At 35.8% G+C, this 22,980-nt stretch overlaps 2 protein-coding genes across 5 annotated transcripts in view; one reads left to right on the plus strand and one right to left on the minus strand.

The window, feature by feature from the left end:
• Positions 1–530: 530 nt before the first annotated feature.
• Positions 531–22,980, plus strand: part of LOC134533316 (ubiquitin-conjugating enzyme E2 Z-like) — a 69,916-nt gene continuing 47,466 nt past the window's right edge. The window contains exon 1 of one of the 4 annotated variants that reach the window (XM_063370805.1): positions 531–850. In XM_063370805.1, the coding sequence (XP_063226875.1) occupies positions 729–850 (122 nt within the window). In that variant the 5' untranslated portion in view covers positions 531–728. Of the gene's footprint in view, positions 851–22,035; positions 22,645–22,980 lie in introns of those variants that run through there. The other 3 variants (XM_063370804.1, XM_063370803.1, XM_063370806.1) reach the window with 3 other exon arrangements.
• LOC134533317 (uncharacterized) lies at positions 20,518–21,787 on the minus strand. Its single transcript, XM_063370807.1, has 3 exons — positions 21,519–21,787; positions 20,954–21,272; positions 20,518–20,867 (listed from the first exon to the last, which is right to left on the minus strand). Exons 1-3 carry the CDS (start codon positions 21,747–21,749, stop codon positions 20,713–20,715), a joined length of 705 nt encoding a protein of 234 aa, XP_063226877.1. The 5' UTR covers positions 21,750–21,787; the 3' UTR covers positions 20,518–20,712.

Raw genomic sequence — 22,980 nt, forward strand, 5'->3', positions numbered from 1 at the left:
TATAAGGAAATATTTTCTAAAAAGGACGTTATTCGTTGGTCATGCTTAAAAAAATTTCTTACAAAAATAAACTTATAAAGATTATTATACATATTTGACCCTTTTCTGTAATATATATCAGTTTGTTTACATATGTAATTTTAAAAGTTTGATCGTTAAAATAATTTTTTTAACAGTCTTGTAATAGGCTTGTGGTTCGATAGCCTTCAAAGAATAAAGGGTGCGATAATTTGTTGCTGTCCGTCAGCATTAAAAATTTCGGTCCAATCAGTAATTCTAAAATATACATGTTGTTAAGGATGATTATAACTTTCATTTGCCATGTAGCTTAGGTATGTCTAGGCTATCCTAGCTCTATCGTTAGTAAGTGTGATATAATGCATATAAATTAGTAATTTTAATATAGTTTTAATTATTTATAATGGTTTATTTATTTTGTGTTACATATATGTTTACTTTATTTCCTTTGCTTCTTTTTATAATATTATTTTATTTTGTGTTATTTGGGGATAATGTTTTTGAAATAGTGAAATTGTAGCGAAAGTGTCATGGCAACCATGTGTCTGTGTAACTGTTGCTGTTGCTGTCCAAATCCATTCTTTTGACTCCGGTGGTGTCAACAGGATTAATTTTTGTATAATGATGTCTGTACTGACACTTGGAGTTGCTGCGATTATGCTGAGATGTAGAAATTAATGCGTGCTCGTTTACTGCTATAGAAATCACCGATGAACAAAAGAATGTCCAGCATGTCAGCTTTGACAACATTGTCATCAGACTGGGACCCGATAGCGAATACTGATTGGCAAAAAGAAACCCCATCACCGCAATGTATATTAAGGATAAAGAGGTGAGAATTTCTTTGAATAAATTGGTGCTTATTTTAGCGTAGTATATTTAGGGCAGTAACGTTTGGGAAATGGGTTTCCTGTCAATCGTGTGATGGAATTACAATAGACATCCCCCTTACCTTTTTTTGTCTGTTCCCTTTTTCGTCTGTTAGCACCACGCATCTTGTCAGGCGATTTACAACATTCATCCACCTCTCAAAATATTTTCCAAAATCCATACTGCCAACAAGCCATGTTTCATTTATGTTGATATTGGCTATTTATGTAGTATTCCTGTCTATACGTATTGTGTTAGGATGTATCCGGAAAATTCAGTCATGAATTAATTGTTTGGACAGTAATTATCGAACGCCGCGGCTTTTTAGAACAGAAAAAAAAAATTGGAATACATGATTTTCATACACTATACACGTCAATAAATTTGCTCCCAAAGAATGGTTTTTGTAATTCCTACTAGTTTGTGAAAAAATTAAAAAGTTATATCTGGCATTACAATACCTGTTCTTTAATGCTGCTACTGTCATTCATTGTTCACCCACGATAAATAAAAATATATGTTTTCTAAATACTTGAGATGTTCCTGAATTAACCCTGAAAGGAAGGTTTCGTCATTCCTACTGGTTCGAGAAGAAAAAAAAGTTTACTGCTTACATGAGATTTCAACCAAATAAAAAATATTTGGTTGCTGCATGTTTTTCAAAAATTCTGAAGATTTGTCCATTCATTGGTACATGTTTTGAGAGTTCAAAACCAATTTTACAAAAAGTTATTTCCTTTAATTTTTGCCTAGGCACCTGTTTGAAGATGACGGCGTGTGAAAATTTAAGCATTTTCAAGCATTTACGAAAAATGCTGTAGCTCCCTCAATTTTTATCTTAACAACTTCTTAAAAACTACATTTTACTCAGCTCAAAATGCTGATTATTTTTGTCACAAGCATTTCCTGCTGTGATAATTAACATATTTTCTGTTATTTTTCAAAGTGCACCAACAAAATTGACCTTTTCCCAACTTTAAGCCTAAAACCTTCCATGAAGGACATGAAACATTCCAATGATTTCTTGTATGTGTATTCTATAGTATTAGTATTATGTGGCAGATATGTGAAAATTTGGGTGTTTTGAGTCCTTTCATATTTACAGGCTGTTATAAATCGAATATTTCTGAAATTTGCACTTTTCAACGGGATTTTTGACTGTGGGACACACGTGAAAAATTGGAAATTTACACAGAATGTAGTTCTATTGAGGTACTTTAACATACATAAAATTGGTGAGGGTGTTTTGAAAATTAAAACAAGAAAAAAAAAAAAATTCTGAATTTTAGCAGAAAATTATTATTCATTTACTTAGCAGCGAATTGCTTATTTAACACAATGCTTAAGAAGGTGTGCAAACACTAAAGTACAATGCAGTGTATAAATAAATTAATAACTGTAATAATGTTATCTGCACAGAAAATTGAATGACCTAATGAGAATGCATAATGTCACTTCTGTAATATCTTTCTACAGCTGCTGGTATATAAAACACAAGGAAAACTACTACACCAGCAGTGGCTTTGTAACTGATGTCATTCCTTAAAATGTAAACAAATTTTAAATTGCTATAGGGCGTGTTTTTATTCTCAGCCAACAAAGCGAAGAGATTGTCAAACAAAGAAATAAGTAGTGTGAGGTAGTACTAATGGTGAGTTTTGGAATGTAATCTCTATGAAGGATTGCAACATTTATTGTCAACTTTTTTAGATCCTGCTTAACCCGCGATCAGGCGCACTATGAGCAAATTGCTCACGGTCAGCAAATAATCGTACATCATTTTATGAAATCTTCACATTTGACTTCGGGTCTCTTGGTACCTTCAAGTCGGCATTTTGTGATTCGCCTAGAGCCATTCATAGCCCCTAATACACAAAGGAATCGAAAGTGTCAACATTCAAAGTCAGCTACCTTCACTCTGTGAGCAGTTTGCTCTATGCGCGCCCGATAGGTAGTGTATGTTGACCTCGTATCGGGTGTGAATGTCTATCAAATGCGCATCCGATTACACTTGCATGTTATTACAGTCTGTGCATGTCGCTCGTGTATCCCCGATAGTTTTGGCGCGGTTTCTTTTGACTTTTGGGTGTAAAGTGATGAAGACTAAGACACTAGTCATGTGACACAATGAGATCTATAGGGACAGACTAAAAATTAGCTCTTGCGAGTTATTTATCTATTATTATGTTGATTTGAGTTATATTTTTAAAGGTTTTACTAGGGCCTCTGTAGCTATTCAGCATGGCTGTATTTTAGTTTCATTTTTTTTTTCAATATTATGATACTTCAAATGTGGATTTTACCTAACAATATTTTTTATGTTAGATTACTATAGATGAAGAGGCACGAAAGATGTTTGCAAATAATAATAATTATAAATAGTAGTGAAGTTGAATTTTATGTGAACTTCTTTAATTGTATCTTAAAAAAATATAGTGATGATTTAAGACTACATTACAAGATACGCATTGCAGTGCATTCATAAATGTGCAAATTATAGATGTGTAAATGTTTTTTCAGCATTAAACACAAATAAGTATTTAATTTGAATCATCATTTGAAACTTCTAGTATATAAAACATGTTATTTAACTAAAATCTCGCATTTTGACAGAATAATCACAACTGTTGCTGCCGTGAGCAAAATGCTCAATGCGCGCCCTATTGCGGAACATTTATAGTGCGCCTGATCGCGGGTTAATCTAGTGCATTGTTTTGGTTGATGAATGAGATGAAAATCCTACAGTGAGTTTTTCTATTGTTTTACATGATTGTGTTAAAATGGAGTGTTCAATTGGACATTATTTGAGTGAAGACTGCCACAAGAAAACTATGGTAGAAATATTACAGACCATTTAAAAAGGTTTAGTGAGTTAAGTGAGAAGAATCAAAGCCTTTTGAATCTAAGGTTAGAGCATTGTGACATTGAAACAATCTGTGCTTTCCATGAGAAGAAGTATTTACAAAAATTCTGTCATCTGTTTGGAAAAACTTGTTCAGATCCATTCAGTGTACATAAAAAAATCATTTCTAAGGGTCTCAAAGAAATTTGCAGCAACCAACCCTGGTTGAAATCTCCTGGAATGACCCCTAAGTATTCACACAATTACCAACATTCATTGTTTACTCGTTTGAGGTTTTTAATTTTTATTGAGAACTTAGTCAATTTAGGTTGTAATGTAGTAATTAAATTCGTTTAATGACTGTATTGCAATTGTAAGGAATTTTTAATGATTATATTTCATCTTGGTTGTTTAATTGGAAGAAGAAATTGTATTGCGAAAAGTTTGTTTTGTTACAGTGCATTTGAAGTACGTACTATTTTGAGTGACGTAACAAATAAGTCTAATGGGAGGAAAATTTTGAATAGAATTGTTAACGTCATTCATTTTCTGTGAGGAATACGTGATGTGTATTGAAGCAGCTGACATATTGAATTTTGCAGTCTTTCCAAGGAATTCTTTGATTGCAGCCATCATATATTCTGTGTTTTACATGGCTGGTGTTTCGTGTATCCCAGTTTATCCCTGGATCCTGTTGGCTTGGTCCTGATGGTATCATCCTGTGGTACATGATGCTTGTTTTAGTTCAGTACGTCGGAAGATCCTGCACACACAAGAAATTGCCAAATAAGAAAGAATTATGATTGTATTTTGAAAAATGTTTTTTTTTTTATTTTTTTTTAGACTTACGATCATAGTTAATTATTATATTTTTACGTACAAGAAATTGTACATCCTTAGAATTGAAATACAGTCATTAAACAAATTTCATTATTACATCACAACCTACATTGACTAAATTTCTCCAAAAAAATTAAAAACCCCAAACGAGTAATCAATGAATGTCGGTGATTGCGTGAATACATAGGTTTGTAATGTAAGCAGTAAACTGTTATTTTTCACAAACCGGTAGGAATTACGAAACCTTCCTTTCAGGGTTATTTCAGGAACGTCTCAAGTACCTATGTAGAAAACATGTATTCCTATTCATCGCGGGTAAACAATGATTGGCATTGGCAGCTTAAAAGCACAGGTATTGTAATGTGAGAAATAAAAACTTAATTTTTTCACAAACTAGCTGGAATTACGAAATCATTCCTTCGGAGTAAATTTAGGGACTTGTGTAGTGTGTGAAAATCATGTTTTATAATTTCTTTCTCTTCTGGAAAGCTACAATGTCTGAATATTATCGAAAAGGATACAGCATACAACTTTAAACAATGTAATGTAATGTACTTACTGAGGATATGTTAGTTCGAAGCCAAGCTTCGAATCGAAAATATACCATAATTATCGTTCACCCAGAAAAGAGTTAACCTTAGCTAAGTGTAAAATAGTCTAAGTGAAATTATTTGGATTCAAGTCAAACAGTAAAATTAAAGGAAAAATAATGTCATATTATTTATGAGTGCTTCACCATATCTGCTTCGTGACACTTTTGTTTTCAATTTTTAATCATAATGCACTAAACACATGGTACGAAAATCATAGCTCTAGTAAAGAGCCAATAATGGGTTGAATAGATTAAACTCTGGCGAGACTACCTTATATAAGCATACTACACGTTTAACGTACACATCCTTGTGAGTGCTCCAGCATATCAGCTTTGGGTGATATGATTTCAGATTTTTACCATGATATTTCTAAATAATGTTTTATTAATTACTAGCCAGTATCCGTGCTTTGCTACAGCAGTCTGTAGAGAGAGCGGGGGGTATGCCACAGTCATTGCCAAAGTTGTTTCCATGGATACACAGAAGGCAACAATGCAAAAGTCCGTACATAGTCATAGAAATAGAGAAAGCATCATCAATGAAAAGGCAAAATTTCATCAAGAAGAATTAAATTCTGCTTTAGGTGTGGTTTTCTTGAAATCTCACATAGTCAGTGACCTTCTCGGTGTTTTAAAGGTCAAGTGCATAGGCGTGCCCAGTTATTTCCATTAGGGGGGGGCCCTGCTAAATTTTTTAATCAGAAGCTGAATTTAGAATATTAAATAGCCTAAATACATTCACTCATTGACTTGTTTATATTTTTGTGCAGTACCAACGATATATGTTTACTAGTTAATATTTATATCCGTATGATTTTACAATCTTCAAAATATGTTTTTTTTTTTCCATAGACAATGTTTAAAGGGTACTTACACATTTTTTTCCCCTCGAATTTTCCAATAGTTTGGTCCAGATCTACCTTGAAATGAACTTCTTTTTAGTGAACGCAAACACAGCAATTCAGACAACAGAACTTTAACAAAACCTCTTAAAATATTTTTTGTGCTTTGAAATACATGTACATTATGGAGAGAGAAAAAAATCAAAATTCTAGATGACACAGACGACACTCAAAAGGTACATGTTTTTTAAACCACAATAGCTTGAATTTTCAACTGACCGTTTTACAATGAATGATTGTTCAATCCATCAAATTTTAAAAACATTAAAAAATATTTCGATTTATGTGGTGATATATTGTACTCAAGTATTTTCAAGTTAACTCAAAGCACTGATTACCAACACAAATTTTAACAAACCTGCAAAATATTCTTATTTACATGGTAATACATTCTACTTAATTATGTAGCATTTAGTTGGTGCGCGGAAGTGCCGGGCGATAAATTTAATTTTTCTAGTAAATTATGTTCAAATTAACACAAAGTTCTTCAGGGTGTCCAGCGACCTGGAAAACCTGGGAAACCTGAAAAAGTCAGGGAATTTTGGGTATTTACAAGTTTTTTGTTTCATAAATCATATGAATTTGATTCTTTGGCAAAATAATTATATTCAATATGAATGAGATCGTAAGCATACTTTGATAAGTATTTTCAGAGTCATCGAGGCTTTGGGACAATGAAGTATTTAGATTGAGGCTTTGGGCAAATGAAGTATTTAGTTGTTCAAGAGTTGATGTTACTGCCCTTGTGTAGTTATATGTTAATTTGGTTATACAAGCCCTGGAAGCTGCTGTGAGTGGGTGAATGACACTGCAGTAAACTCAGAGCTACACAAGGGAGAAACATTAAAAAAAAAGTAAACGTAATTCTTAGAAGAGGAAGTAGAAAATAGATTGTATTTGAAGAAATTTAAAAAAAAACCAAGATGTTTGCTTAAAGGTTACCCTATTTATTGTTAATTATAGTTTTCATTATTTTCTTTTAATAGTTTCAAGAATTACAAAATTACACAGAGCAAAGTTTTTTGGAGCCCTGGCTGTCAAACTCATCAATTACAAATATATTATTAATTGTAACTGGAGTACAAATTTTACATTTGCCTTTGACTAATTAAGATATGTTATAGTAAAGTTTTCACAAAAAAACTAACATAAATAATTTAACTAGAAAGTTGAAACATTTGTTAGACCAACCAGTGCGTGACTATATATAAGTAACTATGTTAGGTTTAACAATATCTGATATCGTTGACTGTTCACTGGCGGTGACTAGAAGCAAGGAGAAGAGGTGGCAACTCAAAGGTTGGCTGGCAGGAGAGACGCGTGGAATTCATGTCCATTCAAGATGAATCTGGCGATGGTCTTGAGCTGGAGGAAACCCGAACTCTTGGACCATCTCTTGTACCCCACTGGAACCAAATGAAAAAGGTCTATTGGTCAAGATTAGAAATGTAGGTGACAAGAAACAGGGATTGTGAAATCAGGGCAAAAGTTAAGTAGAGAGCCAACTATCAGCAAAAAGGAGTAGAATTTCCCACTTGCCATTCTGGGGGTGGAATGATGACAATCACGCCCTCTGGAGATGCACTAGCGCTCACGGGAGCTACGCGCAAGTTATGCCACAATATTGCCTAGTAATCAGAACTACGAGAATATCAATCTAGAAATAAATAAAATATGTATCACTTCCGGACTCCCTGGGATCACATCCCTTAAAGCTGGTCGCTACAAGACTGCTTCGTGATAAAGGGTCGCGGGTGAGAAGCACCGGGAAGAAACGACCATGTTGACGACAGAAGGACGAATCCATTCTTGGGCTGCACGCAGGTAAAACTCGCGATAGGGGCCCGGAGTCTTGGAAGTGGGGGAAGTGGCCTCTGATTGGCTGGATGTAGCGGTAGAGGGCTCGCTCCACCGACCAAAAGAAAAAAATAACAAAGGTGGCTGGTAGCCTACCTTAAGGGGCATCGAAGGTAACTTGTCTCGCTCCGAAAGCAGCGTGCTCCGTCAGGGCACAGGTGAAACAGACTCGGGGTTAGTTACAAAAGTCCCGCAAGAGGGACTAGCGTAAGCCTGGCCCTTATGGACCCAGCTGGTTCACACTCTGTTGGGCTAAAAGGGAAATAGAGGTGTGGTGGTGGCCACTAGAGGCATCGCTACTCGTCGAACTAAGGTAAAGTAGTTGGCATCTTCGCCACGAGATGGCGAAGGCAGACCTTTAGCCGTCCAGTGAGATGTCTTTGATTCCGGCTCGCCGAGAGCCGAGGTTAAAGCCCGGTCAGAGCTCTGGGTGAGGTTCCTGGGGATCTGCTAGCTCGTGAGAAATGTGTTAGGGTGCCCGACAGCCCTGGAACATTAGCAAGGAGCATGACGAGCTGCTAGCCTAAGCTGAGCTCTGGGAAGAGGGCTGCCCTGGGAGGACGCTGAGAAACACATTCTCGGTCACGAAGCCAGACACTGTTACTTGTGGTCGTGGCCTGAGGCAGGAAGATAAATGCAATCTTATACTTGGCAGGTGAAATCACACCAGGCTCTCGGTTGCAGAGCTGGGAAACATAGCGGGACTCTAGTAGGAAAGATTTGATCAGGATGAACAATGGGCTAACAAAGTTTATGTAAGGGAATTTAGATGAGAACTAAATTTGTGCCAATTATTTCAAATTTGCATCAGTTGTAATTTCAAGATCCATGCTATATTCAATCCCACTGTCCATTATTGAGACATTTACTCCTTCGCCTTATGGCCTGCAAAAAAACTCAATTCCAAGTCAATAAGGATATTTACAAGAAAACTATGATAGATGGGAAAGTTAGTATTATTCTTCACATGACAATAAGTATTATTACCTTTTGTTTGAGGGGAGCCAGTGTTTGAGGATGGCAAATGGTTGACTCAACTGTTCGCTCAGCTTTCTGACCTATAACAACAGAACCGAGTTGTTTTGGTTATGTTCTAAACAAATGGTGAAAGTGAAAGAGCGTGATAATGTTGTATGGAACATTTAGCCAGTCAGAAACCATAACCATGAAAGTGCGTGATGCGCTACAGTAAGTTTTGAATGAATTGTTGTCAAAATAACATTGTGATTAAAAAATATATAAATATGAGAACATGATTTATGATTGATTATTGGGAGAAAAAAAATGTACTTAATTCAGCATTTTTGGGTCAAGTTAAAATTACGATACCAGCCTTTCTATTGCCAGTGTTATACATCAAATTTGTTACTGAACAGCTTGTGAGTGTGATCTACTTACATCATTAGGCTATAGAAACACAGGCGTAATGGTTTTGTCCCTCAGCTATACCTATGTAGGACCTTTGAATATATATTCTATGGTAGGACACTGCTGTTTTTATTTCTAGGCTTTGAAAGTACAAGAATTTGTACTGTAAAATTTCCAGTAGTCTTGAAATGTGAGCATAGTGAATACCTAGAAATTAAGTGCCCTTAATTTATTTAAGTGTGAGTTTTGAATTTTAACACTACTCGAGTGCCTTTATAGTAGTTCAAATTAATAAAACCATTACAAGATCAGAAATAAATTCTTCCTTTGGCAACGCATAACACATGTAGCATGTGAATAGGGTTGGAACTAATATAATAAGGTAAACTTAATTTGTCACACTTTATGAGGGTAAATAAATCATTAAAGGTACATCAGGAATAGCAACATCTAATATTGAGGGCATCCTTCAAAGTTATAGTTGTTTATGAAACACATGTAAACTAACTCAATGCTCGTAAATTATATGCCAAACCAGTATGACACCATAACCCTTTTCCCCCATGAAAGATGTTGAATTCTGGAAAATGCCCTGCCCCACTCATGTTTTGAGCTGGATACACCATTGATACCAGTATTTCTCAGCACAATCGCAAAACGCATTAGCGTGCACAACCACCCCTCACAGCTGTTCTTTTCGTGGAAGGAAATGTACCCCAATTTCTTATATCTATTTACTCGTGTGATTAATTGATTGCATGTCATAGAAATTCAGAATGTAGCTTTTCAATCATTTTTTTACAAATAAAATTCAATAACACTAATTAATACCTCTGTTAGTCATTATAAAATTAATTTAGTCCAAACAAACAATGCCATGTTTTAAGATGTTAAAAGTTGTAAATTTTGTGAATGCTGTGTCATATGTAAGTAATAAAGAAATTATATATTTTGCATCCATAGTTCTTTGTGGATATTGATTAAGAAAATTCACATTTGTAATGTTTTAAGTATTAAATAGTGTACAATGCCTGGGGTGATATGTAAAGTAACACTTCTAATTAGACAATTTACTGCTGCAGTAATTGGGTTTAAGTTACTCAGTGAAGATTTTATTTTACATTTACTATTTATAATTTTGTTCTGCCATTATGATTCTTATTTATTTGACTCTAAGTATCAGGTATAAATTACATGCCTGCACCCTAAAATTAAGGGTGTAAAGTCAGATTTTTTGCACGAGTTAAATAAATTTTTCGATTGGCAGTGTTGTGCAAAATAGATGTAAACCCAGGCTGGGTGTGGTCACAGAATAAATAAATGTATCAGAAGCGAAATAGCAAGTCGGCGCCTTTGAAGTCAGCGAACTCGGGCGCTTATTGGCTAGTGATGTCCGCCATATTGTAACTGCGTTCTCTTGGTAAACAACTCATATACGATAATGTATTTTCGTGTGAAATGTTTATCGTCAAATGTGCATTTGTAGTGTGATTCTGACGAATAACTACGCTTTAATAAACACGCGCAAGCTTACGGTTCGTAATATTAAAATTTTTTTGAAGAAAATTATAAAATTTCTGATAAACTCGGTATTTCATTAACCTGCGTAGCTGATGTCGGCTGGTCATTGTACGTGAATAATTACATGGTTTCATGGAAGACAAGTTTTTTTTATTTATTAAATTTGGTTTTGCAGGAGGAATAGAATTTGTTTTTTGGATTGGTGCAATTATTGTGTAGTGCGACAGGTACTTTATTGCAAATATGCCCACTTATGAAGTTTCCAGATAGCATGATCCTGTACAACTGATACCGTGGTACATGGGGAGGCGCGTAGTGCCCATGCGCGATACCTGATGTAAAAAATAAATTACGTATAAGATAAATTACACACCTCCCCACTGATAAGCATCATGTACCACAGGATCACGTGTACAGGCTCATGCCATCAGGATCAAAGGGTTAACTTGGAAGCGCAATACGGAACTTTTACCAGAAATTTAAATTCTAAACGCATATATAGAAACATAACACAGGTTCGTCAATTATAGGTAGTTAGTAGGGCCTATTGCTATAAATAGGTTATGCATTCTAGTAGTTATAGTAAATGTAGGCCTACCTGCAATTAGTTACATGGTATTTATATAGTACATACAGTGGATATCACAGCAAGGGAGTGTTCTCCAGCTTCGCATTGAAAGTGTCGGTTATAAAAAATGATTGGCTTGATAAAACCCTAGAATAGGAAAGCTGGCCTAAGCTGTTTTCACACCATAAAAATGAGATAAACAAAAGTAGTCCTACCCTAGGCGAAGTTTTAAGGACAACAGTACTTACTGCAGTAAATAGAATATAAAAAGCTATTTGTACATTTCCTCATGATTCAATCACATCAGTTTAATATAACCAATACATGTACAAAGTGTAGGACTGTTACAAAAGTCTCACGGAAGACTTAAAACTAAAGAAAAGTCGGGACTCTTCCAGTTCGCGATACCATAACAATAACAATGACATCACCAAGATGGCGTCGCTTACGTCACTACCACCCCTACGTGGGAATATGGGGGTTTTTGGCGGGGAACTTTAAAAACACTGCTTTTCTATGTTCCTGAATTATTTTATATGGTATCGTTAACTGGAATACAATCCCCCCCGCTCAATTATATTTTGTGATACCAACGGTATCGTAAGAGAATTGACCGGGTGGGACAATATTCCAATTCACGATACCGCGATTTTATTTTATTGAAATATCACGATTTCAATAAACTAAAATCCGGTATCGCAAAATAGAATTCACCTGGTGGGACTATATTCCAATTCACGATACCGTGATTTTATTTTACTGAAATATCACGATTCCAATAAACTAAAATCCGGTATCGCAAAATAGAATTCACCGGGTGGGACTATATTCCAAATCACGATAAATAAAATACAGTATCGTGCAATAGTGTCTAATATTATAACATTAACTTACCTTCTATTTTATATTCCACCAGCTTCCTTCCATGAAACTTCACCATGTCACATTATCCCACCTCCTTTCCCCGTCGTTTCAATGGTTGTTTTGTGTCTCCAATCAATATAATAATGTTTATAACCTATCAATATTAAGTTTATCTTAATTATAATTCTTAACTCCTACCCGATTTCAAATTTTATTTTCTACTTTCTTGCGCCACTCCATAACTCACACAAGTTCAAAGCACACGTTTCTACCACTTCCAGCCAAAAACTAACAGTTTTTTAATGTCACATCCCGCAACTGCAATTCCATCAGCCCATAACTATATGGTTAAATTTCACACCCCAACACTTCTTCACGATTTAACTTCATATTACAACACCTCTTTTAACATTTCCCAATACTTCAATATTTACCTTTTCTTAATTATATTTTATACTATGTACCAAAAGCCCCACAATACTTCTTTTAAAATATGTTTTTCTCTCTTTCAGCGACGACATCATAACTTCCCATCTTTGTTTGACGTCACGGGTATCGTATTTTGGAATAGAGCCAAAAAGTCCTTACATTTTGACTATTAAAAAAGCTTTCTTCCAACAGCACAACTATTTCCAATATCGGCACCTATCTTATTTATTTATTGTCACAGAATGTCTTAAAGAACATAAATACGTGTTTACAGGAACTGTACAAGTAAGATTTAGGGTGTAAGTGGGGAGGATAGGGAGTTGTTTTTTTAGTTCACATAGTTAAACAAAACTTTTATTAATTTTTGTTATTTATTTATTACATCCAAAATTCAGCTCTAGGCTGTTTTACAATTGGTACATGTTATAAACACAAGTTACATGGTAATAAAATTACATTGTGTAAGTTAAATACAATACAATTAATAACATTACATTATGTGAAAACAATACAATTAATAACATTACATTATGTGAAAACAATAGAATTATGTGAGTACTTGAGACATTACAAGTATATCAGTTTTCTTTGATTTTACATAAACTTGTATATTATTGATATTTATTTGGATTAAGTTTGGTTCTGTTACATAAGGGACTTAAGCCCATCCATTAAGGTATGAAGCGTGGCCTATTTCAACAGAGTGGCTACCCGAAATCTCAAATGAAATTCCCTAACTTTTCCAGATTTTCCCTGACCCTTATTTTTAACTTTTATGCAACTTCACTTCTAAAAATTAATCATCACTATTTTTTCAAACTGCAAGTATTCTACAGACAAATGAGTAAACAAAGTTTGAACTAATTTTTAACCAAGTTATGGCAATATTATGTTATATGTATTTCTAGTGGTTATATTCCCCATGTACGAAATTCATCAAAAATAAAAACATGACATTCTGTAAGAAACCTAATGAACTTTAGCAGACAAATTAAGTTACCAAAATAAGACGCAGTAATTCTAATGAAAGCCACTTTTTCGCAAAAATTATAAAAAAACAAAATGCATAAATGCTTCTTTTTATATGTACTTCCTGATATGTTTTCCAATTATTATCTAAGATGGCATTGTAATACTAATAGTAGTTTACCAGTAATTGGTCATGTTAGGTATTATTATTATTATTATTCTCTTATAATTGGGCTTCCACCCGGTGGCAAGGATAACTCCCTCTCAACCTTAACTCCCTCTCTACTTTATACCTCTACATCTCTGAGCCTCCTCCTTAAGTCCCTCCCTCCCTTCCCATCTAATACTCTCTCCTCAAGCTCATTCCAGTCCCGTCCCGTTCTCACCAGAAATGCCTGCTTCCCCCTTTCCGTGCGTCTCCACTTTCTATGTATTTTCCACTGATGATCTTTTCGCCCTCTATACTCTCCTCTGCTTAACCTATCACCCAGCGTTCCCCAGCCCCCCTCTCCTTCAATTACCTTATACAGTCTCACCAAGCGCTCAATCTTTCTCCTCTTTTGCAGGCTTTCCCACCCTAGCTTCTTCATCATTACAGTTGGCCTGTGTGTCTCCCCTTCTCTTCGCCTCCACATTCCAGTCACCCACCTCGCTGCTCTGCGTTGCACCTTCCTAGCTCCTTTATTTCCTTTCCTAGATACGGGTCCCAGATTGCTCCTGCATATTCTATCACTGGTCTCACCAGCGTGGAATATGCTTTTTCTTTCACTTGTTCCCCTGTCCCCTTTAGAGTTCTGGCCACTAGCCCAAGCCCCTTCCTTCCCTTGCTTATCACCCGCTGTACCTGTTTCCCCCAACCCAGGTTGCTCTGTAGGGTAACTCCCAGGTACTGTATTTGTAATTCTCTGCTACCTCAAACTCGTGCCCCTTCCAGAAATACACTCTCTTCTCCACTTTCCTCCTCCTCGTGAATCTGACTAACTTCGATTTTTTCACATTTATGTCCATACTATTTACCCTTGACCAATCCTCCAACTTCCGCAGATCCTGTCTCAGGTGTGACACAGCCCCTATGTTTTCGTAAATTACACAGTCGTCCGCAAATAGTCTTAGGCAGCTCTTTATGCCCTCCCCTATATCATTTAGCATGATGAGGAACAGAAGGGGCCCCAAGACGCTCCCCTGTGGTACCCCTGACGTCACTCTTCCCTCTTCAGAACATTCCTGTCCCACCTTCACCCGTTGCTTTTTGTCCCTAAGAAAATCTCCAATCCAACTCACTACCCTGCTGTCCTCTATCAATTTACCCACCTTTACCATCACCCTCTGGTGTGGCACCCTATCGAAAGCCTTCTCAAAGACTATAAATATCGCATCCACCTACTTTTCCTCATCCACCGCCCCTACCAAGTCCTCCAGCAGCCCCGCCAGCTGGGTTTCACATGAGAAATTTTTTCTAAACCCATGCTGCCTCTCCTCTAACCAGCCCCGCTCTTCAATTTTTCCCATTACGTACCCCACTAATATCTTCTCCATGATCTTTCCTGCACACGAAGTCAAACTAACCGGCCTATAGTTAGCTGGTTTTGCCTTATGCCCACCTCCCTTAAAGATAGGCACCACCACTGCCTCCTTCCATTAAAAACCCTATAAAAGAGTAAAGATGTTTGGTTAATTTCAGTTAGCTACATTATAATGGTCATTCATAACCAAATTTTCAAAAAATATATCTCAGGAATTTTAATATGCTCAGTTACCCTTAGCATACGGTACAACCTCTAAGATATTCTAAACATGTCAAAGATCATACTTAAGATGTGATTACAACTTACAATTATATAGCCTTAGTACATCTGTGATAATTATGAGTACAATGTATACACAACTAACTAATTAATTAGAACACTAACTTTAAATCCCAAGATTAATGTGCACTTCTATGCCAATACATATAAATCATGGAAAATTAAATTAGTAATATTTAAACATATATGCTTTGAAACACAAACCACACAATGGGGGAAAGAAACACAAATTCCAAATAGGAGTTATCAATGAAAACAAAATGTATCTGTGTTTTACGACACACTTCCTGACAAGTTACTGGTACCTCTTATGTACAAAAAACCAACAATTACCTATAAATATTCACATGTATTGAAAAAGTAATGTAATGGAGAATAATCACAAAAATCATAAAATGAAAAAAAAAATTTTCATGAATTATTTTATGGTAAAGAGAATCATTGGAATTGATTATTAATTGTCTATACTGCACTCTAAATGTTTACTGCTTATAAGACAATAATGGAACAAACACTGTTGGTGCAGTAGCAGATAAAGTGCAACAATCACTTGACATAAATGCAGAATCTACATAGATACATAATAAGGTACTATGAAGATGCTCAACTAATTGATGTAACTGTGCTTTGCAGTGTTCAAAATTTGAAAGACGAAGTGTATCTCATTAGAATCTAACAACGATACAGTACAGTAACAGAAAATATGTAGTAGTAACTAGAGAAAGACGAAATGTATCTCATTAGAATCTAACAACGATACAGTACAGTAACAGAAAATATGTAGTAGTAACTAGAGAAAAATTAACAGTACCACAATTGGCAATTTCTTTCATATGCATGTAAGCCAAGATTACATGCACATACACAGTTCCAGCCCTATTACTTGTGTAATACTTTATTGGCTTTCCTGTTTCTTCTCTTCTGAAGTAGTTGAAAATGTATGTCTCTGTTGTACCGTTTCACAGAATGGTATATCTTCATTCTTAGAAAGAGCTTCATAATAAATGATTTTGGAAAACTGGGGCAAGGATGGCAGAAGTCAACACACTGAAATGCTTGTAAAATAGTGTGTGCAATTCCATGTGTCTTATGTTTCTCAAACAACAGCTGGAACAATTCATCAAGTTTAACAATAAAACTAACAAAATCTTCACAAGGCATCATCAAACCTCCAAAATCTCCACGATTACTGTCATATGCTCTGAAATAACATAACAATTGTGAACTGTCAGTTAAACTGGCATTACCACTTGCATAATTTTCACATACTCCACAAGAATGTCGCATGAGAGCTTTAGACATAAGATAGCCACAAATGTAAACTAATGCATTCTGCTCTGGAACATTCAGATGACGGTAATCTTGATGATTAACACAACAAAGACTTGAATTTACAAGTTGAGATGAATTTGCATCAACAAGTACCTTTTTGGATAGATCTGCAACATTTACAATCCATTTATCAGAATCTCACATACAATTGCTGGTGGGCGAGCCCTGCAGTTCAACCTGTACAAGCAATTTCTTGAAAATACAAGAGAAAAGGTAGGGTGTAGGATTATCACAGTTTCCACCTTGTTGACAAACAGTGCTGAAGTAGTTTTCCAGTGCATCCTGATTCAATCTCCTGGTGAACAGAAACTGGACATTCTCCTGTGTTTTCATTTGTTCCCAAATACCAAGAATTGCACGAAGTGAAATCCTCCAGCCAGATAAACACTTGATAGTTTTGGTTACATCTTTGCCTAAACAATTCCTTACTACCAGATGGTCCAGGAAAACGAGGAACTCTGATATGAATTCCTTATGACCAGAGGTTTCTGTCAGAGCACATCTATATTTCTTTGGAGACTTCAAAGATGAACTGTTTACACAATCAAAGATAGTGTCAAACTTCTGCAACAGTTCAGCAGTGCCAGAGGCAGATGCAGGAAGTAAACCCATGGCAACACTTGTATTAATGGCTGCCGCACACGTATGACTTAACACTTGAGCTGCTAATTTCACTAGCATTTTCGAAAAACCATTCAAATAAATGTGGTTGTCTGTGAGTTTACTTGCCAGTCTGTTGGAACGTGTCTTATCCTGCAAATACATTGTCTCTATGTCTTTCCAACATGCTACTTTACCATCAAAATGAAATGTGTGCTTCATAAGGTTGTTCCTGGATGACTTTTGTAAATGTGATGTGTCAAAACAATAAAATATTTTCTGACAGTCCAGTTCAAAATATGGTTTTTCTGGTGTGACGGACAGTAATTTAGTCATTTCCAGAAAGTTGGACCCCATATCAGAAATCACTACCCTGACAATCAGACCAACTTCCTTCAACTTTTGGACCAACGAAAACAGAATTTCCTTTACTTTCTCAGCGGGGCATGAATCTGCAACAAAGTGATAGGTTAAGGGCTGTTTCCAATTTTGAAACAAACCCTTCGCCATGAAAACAAGTGCAGATGTAGCCAATTCTGGTTTGCCTACTGTACCAGTCCTAGCAAATCCTACAACTTCATCTTTAACAGGATTGTATTGAAGATGCCGCTTCAGTGCCATTTCATCTACACACACAACACAGTTCTTGTCCCTTGGACTCAGTTCACTTGCTTTTACCTTCAAAACACTTGTTACTCAATCTGTAGACCCTTCTCCAACAGAAACTTTTGATAGCAATTTTTGTAAAAGCCTTGGTGTTGGAAGTGGCAAATGATTTCGCAAATATTTTTATGTTTTTGGACTTAAAAAATGGACAGACAGTGCAAAACTCTTCAAAGATTCAGAATACCGGTATTTCTTTTGTGTTTTGAACAACTCCATGAATGTTTTCAATTTCTGTGGTAATGACTGGCAAGAACAAACAGATGACACGTTGGGGAGGTTCTTGTGAAGCTTCTTCTTCAAACGCACAGTCCTGCACCTCCATTTGCAAGCCAGTTTCTTCAATGCCGCCTTCCTTGGTGAATATATTGGCCTGCATGGTGTCTGTTTAGGTGAACTCACTGGCTGAGATGATGGCACTGGAGTAGCAGTCCCGGCTAAATGGGGATCACTTTGTTCCACAGCCATACCATCTGCAGACAACAATTCCAATGTTTCAAAAACAGCAAAATAACGCTGTATCATAAGGCAATCACAAATAAAAGCATGTAAGGTGGGCAGATAAAAAAATTGGAGAATTGGCAGCTCTACATTATCAGGTATTCCAAAATACATTACTGTGTCCGAGATACAGTGCCATATTCAATCAATGTTTCATATTCAGAATGGTGCGCACACTAGCACAAGTGACAGGAAATGGGAACGGACTCACCCACTGCCTTTGTTAAAGAATCATCATGTTATATGCCTGGAGTGAACAGGGAAGCCATGGAAAACATAAATCAGGATGGCCTTACCACGAATAGAACCCTGAGTTCTCCTCAATGTGAGGTACAGGGTGGCCACACACCGGGAAATCTTGGAAAACCGGGAAATTACAGGGAATATCATTTTGCAATGGAAAACCGGGAAAAATACAGGGAATTAGTGATTTGGCCCTGGGCCCTATTTCATAAAACTTATTAGTCTCATAATTAGGAGTTAGGAGTCATAGAAGTAGCTGCTAATTATAAGTTTTGTTTCATAAAACTAGTAGTGTAAAAAAGTAGCTAGTAGTGTAGGACTCCTAATAATGAGTGATAAAATGAGTTCAAAATCAAGAGTGTTTCATAAACTTCAAACACTAATATAGTGCACTGATTATTAGCACTGAAATTTATCAGTCTTGGCTTTATAATAAATAATTTTAAGAGTCATCAATTCTTAGAGAACAGCAGTGGTATCTGTTTGTGTAGTACAAAAATTTAACAAAGAAAATGGAATCCTCAGATTCTAGTGGAAGTGAAGATGATAATGTAATAGTAAGACGCCCGAGACATTTTCAAGAAAGGAAAACCTATACGTTGTTAGAGGAAACATATGAGTACAATGAACATTTTAGGTTAACACGTGGTGTTTTTAATTATATGTGCTCACAAGCATTGAACCTTTTTTATTCCATCCAACAGCACGGAACCAGGCACTTTCACCTAAGCAACAACTGCAAATAGCACTACACTGGCTTGGTAGTGGTGTGCAATACCACTGCATAGCAGACATGCACAATGTTTCTAAAGCTACTGTCTGTAGAGCAATTGACAAAGTAGTCACTGCAGTGAATAACACCCTACTTGCAAATACTGTGTGCTGGCCCGAAAATGTTACTGACATTGTACATAAGTTCAGTGAAATAGCAGGTATGCCACTTATTTGTGGTGCACTGGATGGAACCCTCATCAAAATCGATGCCCCTTCTGAAGACGAACAAGCTTATGTTGATCGACATGGTAATCATTCGTTAAATGTTATGTTAGTAGCAGGTCCAGACCTCCAGTTCTACTATGTTTGCGCTAATTGGCCTGGAAGTGTAAGTGATGCACGTGTTCTAAGGAATAGTTCTTTGTTCGACAGAATGGAAATGGGTTGGAGACCTTTCCCTAGTGGAGTGCTTCTTGGAGACTCTATTAATCCCTTGAAAACATGGCTGATTCCTCCTGTATTACAAAATGTGGATGATCAGTCATAACTAAGATTCCTTCGTGCACATAAGCAATCACGACGTGTTGTAGAATGTGCAATAGGTAAACTGAAGGAAAAATTCCCTTGTTTGAACTATATGCGCATTCATCCTGTTTTTGCATGCAATATAGTCAAATGTTGTGTTGTATTAAGCAATCTATCAAAAGAAAATTATTTCTTGGAAGAAAATGAGTGGTTTGCTAATGAATTTGAGGAAAATCATGTACAACTAGAAGATTACGATAATGATGAAGATGTCCAGCAGAATATCATACAAGCACGAGAAAAACTGCAATATTTTTACAGGCATTTTCAGAATAGAAGATAAGGCACAAACTTAACACTTCTCACAATGAAAAATGTGGGGCGGCCAGATGTTCAAGTCATGTATTTAAGTTAAAGTATATAATGTCAATACAATGTACAATAATTTTTATGGGAAAAAAACATTGTTGTTTAAAAAATAAGTATTTAGGAACAAACTCCAACCATTCCTAACTTTTCAGTGTTCTTATGATTTACTTTTTTTTAATGTTTAACATTCTTTAAGTAATAGCATATTGCCATCATCATTTACTGTATATTGTCCATTGTTAACAATAACAATCTCTGTCTTATCTTGCTGGGATGCATCATTACAATTGTCAATGACATTTTTGATATCCTGTGTAAGTTCACAATGCTGAACACAGCCGGTTCTCTGTTTCCCAAATCTCCAGTTGCAGTTTCCTTACTTCTAGCTTCGTTTTTCTTATTTTAAGTTCTTCTAAACATTTTTTATTTTCCAAGGTTCTCACGATTACCCTTCTCTTTTTCAATGGTCTTGAACCTAAAACAAATTAATGTCACAATAATAAATATTTTTAAGGAAACAATATACCAATATTTAATTAAAATTGGGGCAGGCCTACTCACAGATTTCTTCGTTCGTAGTCTTTCCCGAAGAAGCAGCTGGTGAAGGATTTTGATACACATTCACATTCAATTCGTTAGAATGATGCCCGTGGTTGGCATTATCGTGATCACATATCTGGACATTTGCACATGGTATATCATTTTCAACAGGATTGTGTCCTTCTATTTCCTGATTTACTTCAAAGGAATCAGGAACTCCTAATCCTCTCAAAACAGGGGACGATCTGCCAATTATTTCCACAATCAACTGGTCCGTGACATCCAGCTTGCTGTGGACATCACCACCAGCCCCACTTTTAATGGACCTATCGAGTTTTGCCTGTAAAAAAATATAAAGCACTGTCTATAACCGCATTTTGTATTAAACGTAAAAATAAATCACTACCGGTACTTCCTTTTGGAAGGGAGAAGTTTCATATGCTTGTTACATGCCTTGCATGCCTACAACCTAACCCATAACCTATATACATCATTACATTTAAAAGCAAAATGTTTATCCTTTTTAAAGTCAATTGAAGTGTTAAAATTATAAACAGTTACATTTAAATATTTTCTAAGTACTTACCACTGTTCTATTTCTGAGATTTGGCCAAGTGCTGTCTCTGATGTATGCATAGTCTTTGTCGTTTGTGACTAAACCGATTGCTACTGCATAATCACGTATTTCTGTCCAACACAACTTCTTCACATCTTTTGTTAAAGTGCCAGAAAATGCACCAAACAGAACATCTTTATTCTCCAAAATTTTCCTCAGAAAATTTTCATATTTCCTGTTTTTAAGTTCTCTTTTAGCCATGTTTACACAATGTTCAAAAATGTAAACATCAAAATATTACCCACCAACATCAGCTGACTATTAAACTAATAAAAATAGTGAACTATTTTAGCAGTCCTTCAACTTTGTTTATGAAACACAAATTTCTACACTAATAGCTACTTTTTATTTCACTACTATTTAGGAACTAATATTATTACTGTGTTTATGAAATAGGGCCCTGGAATTTTTTTTGCTGGTAGTAATTATTTCGTCAACTGTGAATATGTACATTATAGAACCATTTAAGGGCAACGTGCAAATCTCAGCGTTTTTATTAGTGCTAATTAAATTTTATAAAACACGCTATTTAATGTATACTATCTTATTAAAATGCAGAATATTCCACGCCGTACCGCGCATCGGCTACATGGAATTTGGTACGGTACCAACATTCCATTAATATAGTATTTGTACCATATTGCTGATAATAGCACCATACAACGTGCGTAAGTAAGCAGACAATAAAATTAACGTACTGTATTTCTGGCCAGTGTACCATATTCTGGTCTACTGAATGTCGTATTTTTCGTGTATTTGCCGAAATAGCGGAACATTGCCGTGCCATTTGTTTTTGTGGCAAGGGCATGAATATCATGACCGGATTGTGCATGGTTTATTTGCTTAGTGGTTGTTGTTTGTTTTGCGTAATAAACCATTGAACAGCAATTTTTCACAAATTCCGAAGTGTATTTTGTGGTGAATTGAAACTATAACCATTTTGACGGTAATTTGTAGTCCATCGTATGTGAAAATACGGGTGCATAACCTGGATTAAATGGCGGGAGCGCGGGCCGTGAATGTATTATAGGCCTAGTTATGTTGTGGTTGATGCGTTTGTGTGAAAATTTGAATTTTTTGTGGAAACATTGATAAGGTAAGCTTTTGTTTTATTTGGTTTGTCAATTTTACAACTTGTCAGTTTATTCAACAATTACAAAGCGTTCCTAGTTAAAAATTTTCATATAGGTAGTAAGTCAAGCTGAAATCTCAATAGCACATAATTATATCACCGTGCGTCTTGGTAGATTAGGTTAAGAGTGCCGCACGAGTGTTTTTTTTCTTCACAATAACACTGGGGAAAATATTGCGTCAAACTGTGTGGTCGCCGGTATTCAGTTATGTTTAAACATTTTTAATTTTCTTTAAAGGTTAGGCAAGTTAGACTTACATTGAATTAAGTATAATACTTTTAGGATTTTTGAGAGTAATA

This window comes from Bacillus rossius, chromosome 6, assembly GCF_032445375.1.
Source record: "Bacillus rossius redtenbacheri isolate Brsri chromosome 6, Brsri_v3, whole genome shotgun sequence".
In the NCBI taxonomy this organism is placed as follows: Eukaryota; Metazoa; Arthropoda; class Insecta; order Phasmatodea; family Bacillidae; genus Bacillus; species Bacillus rossius.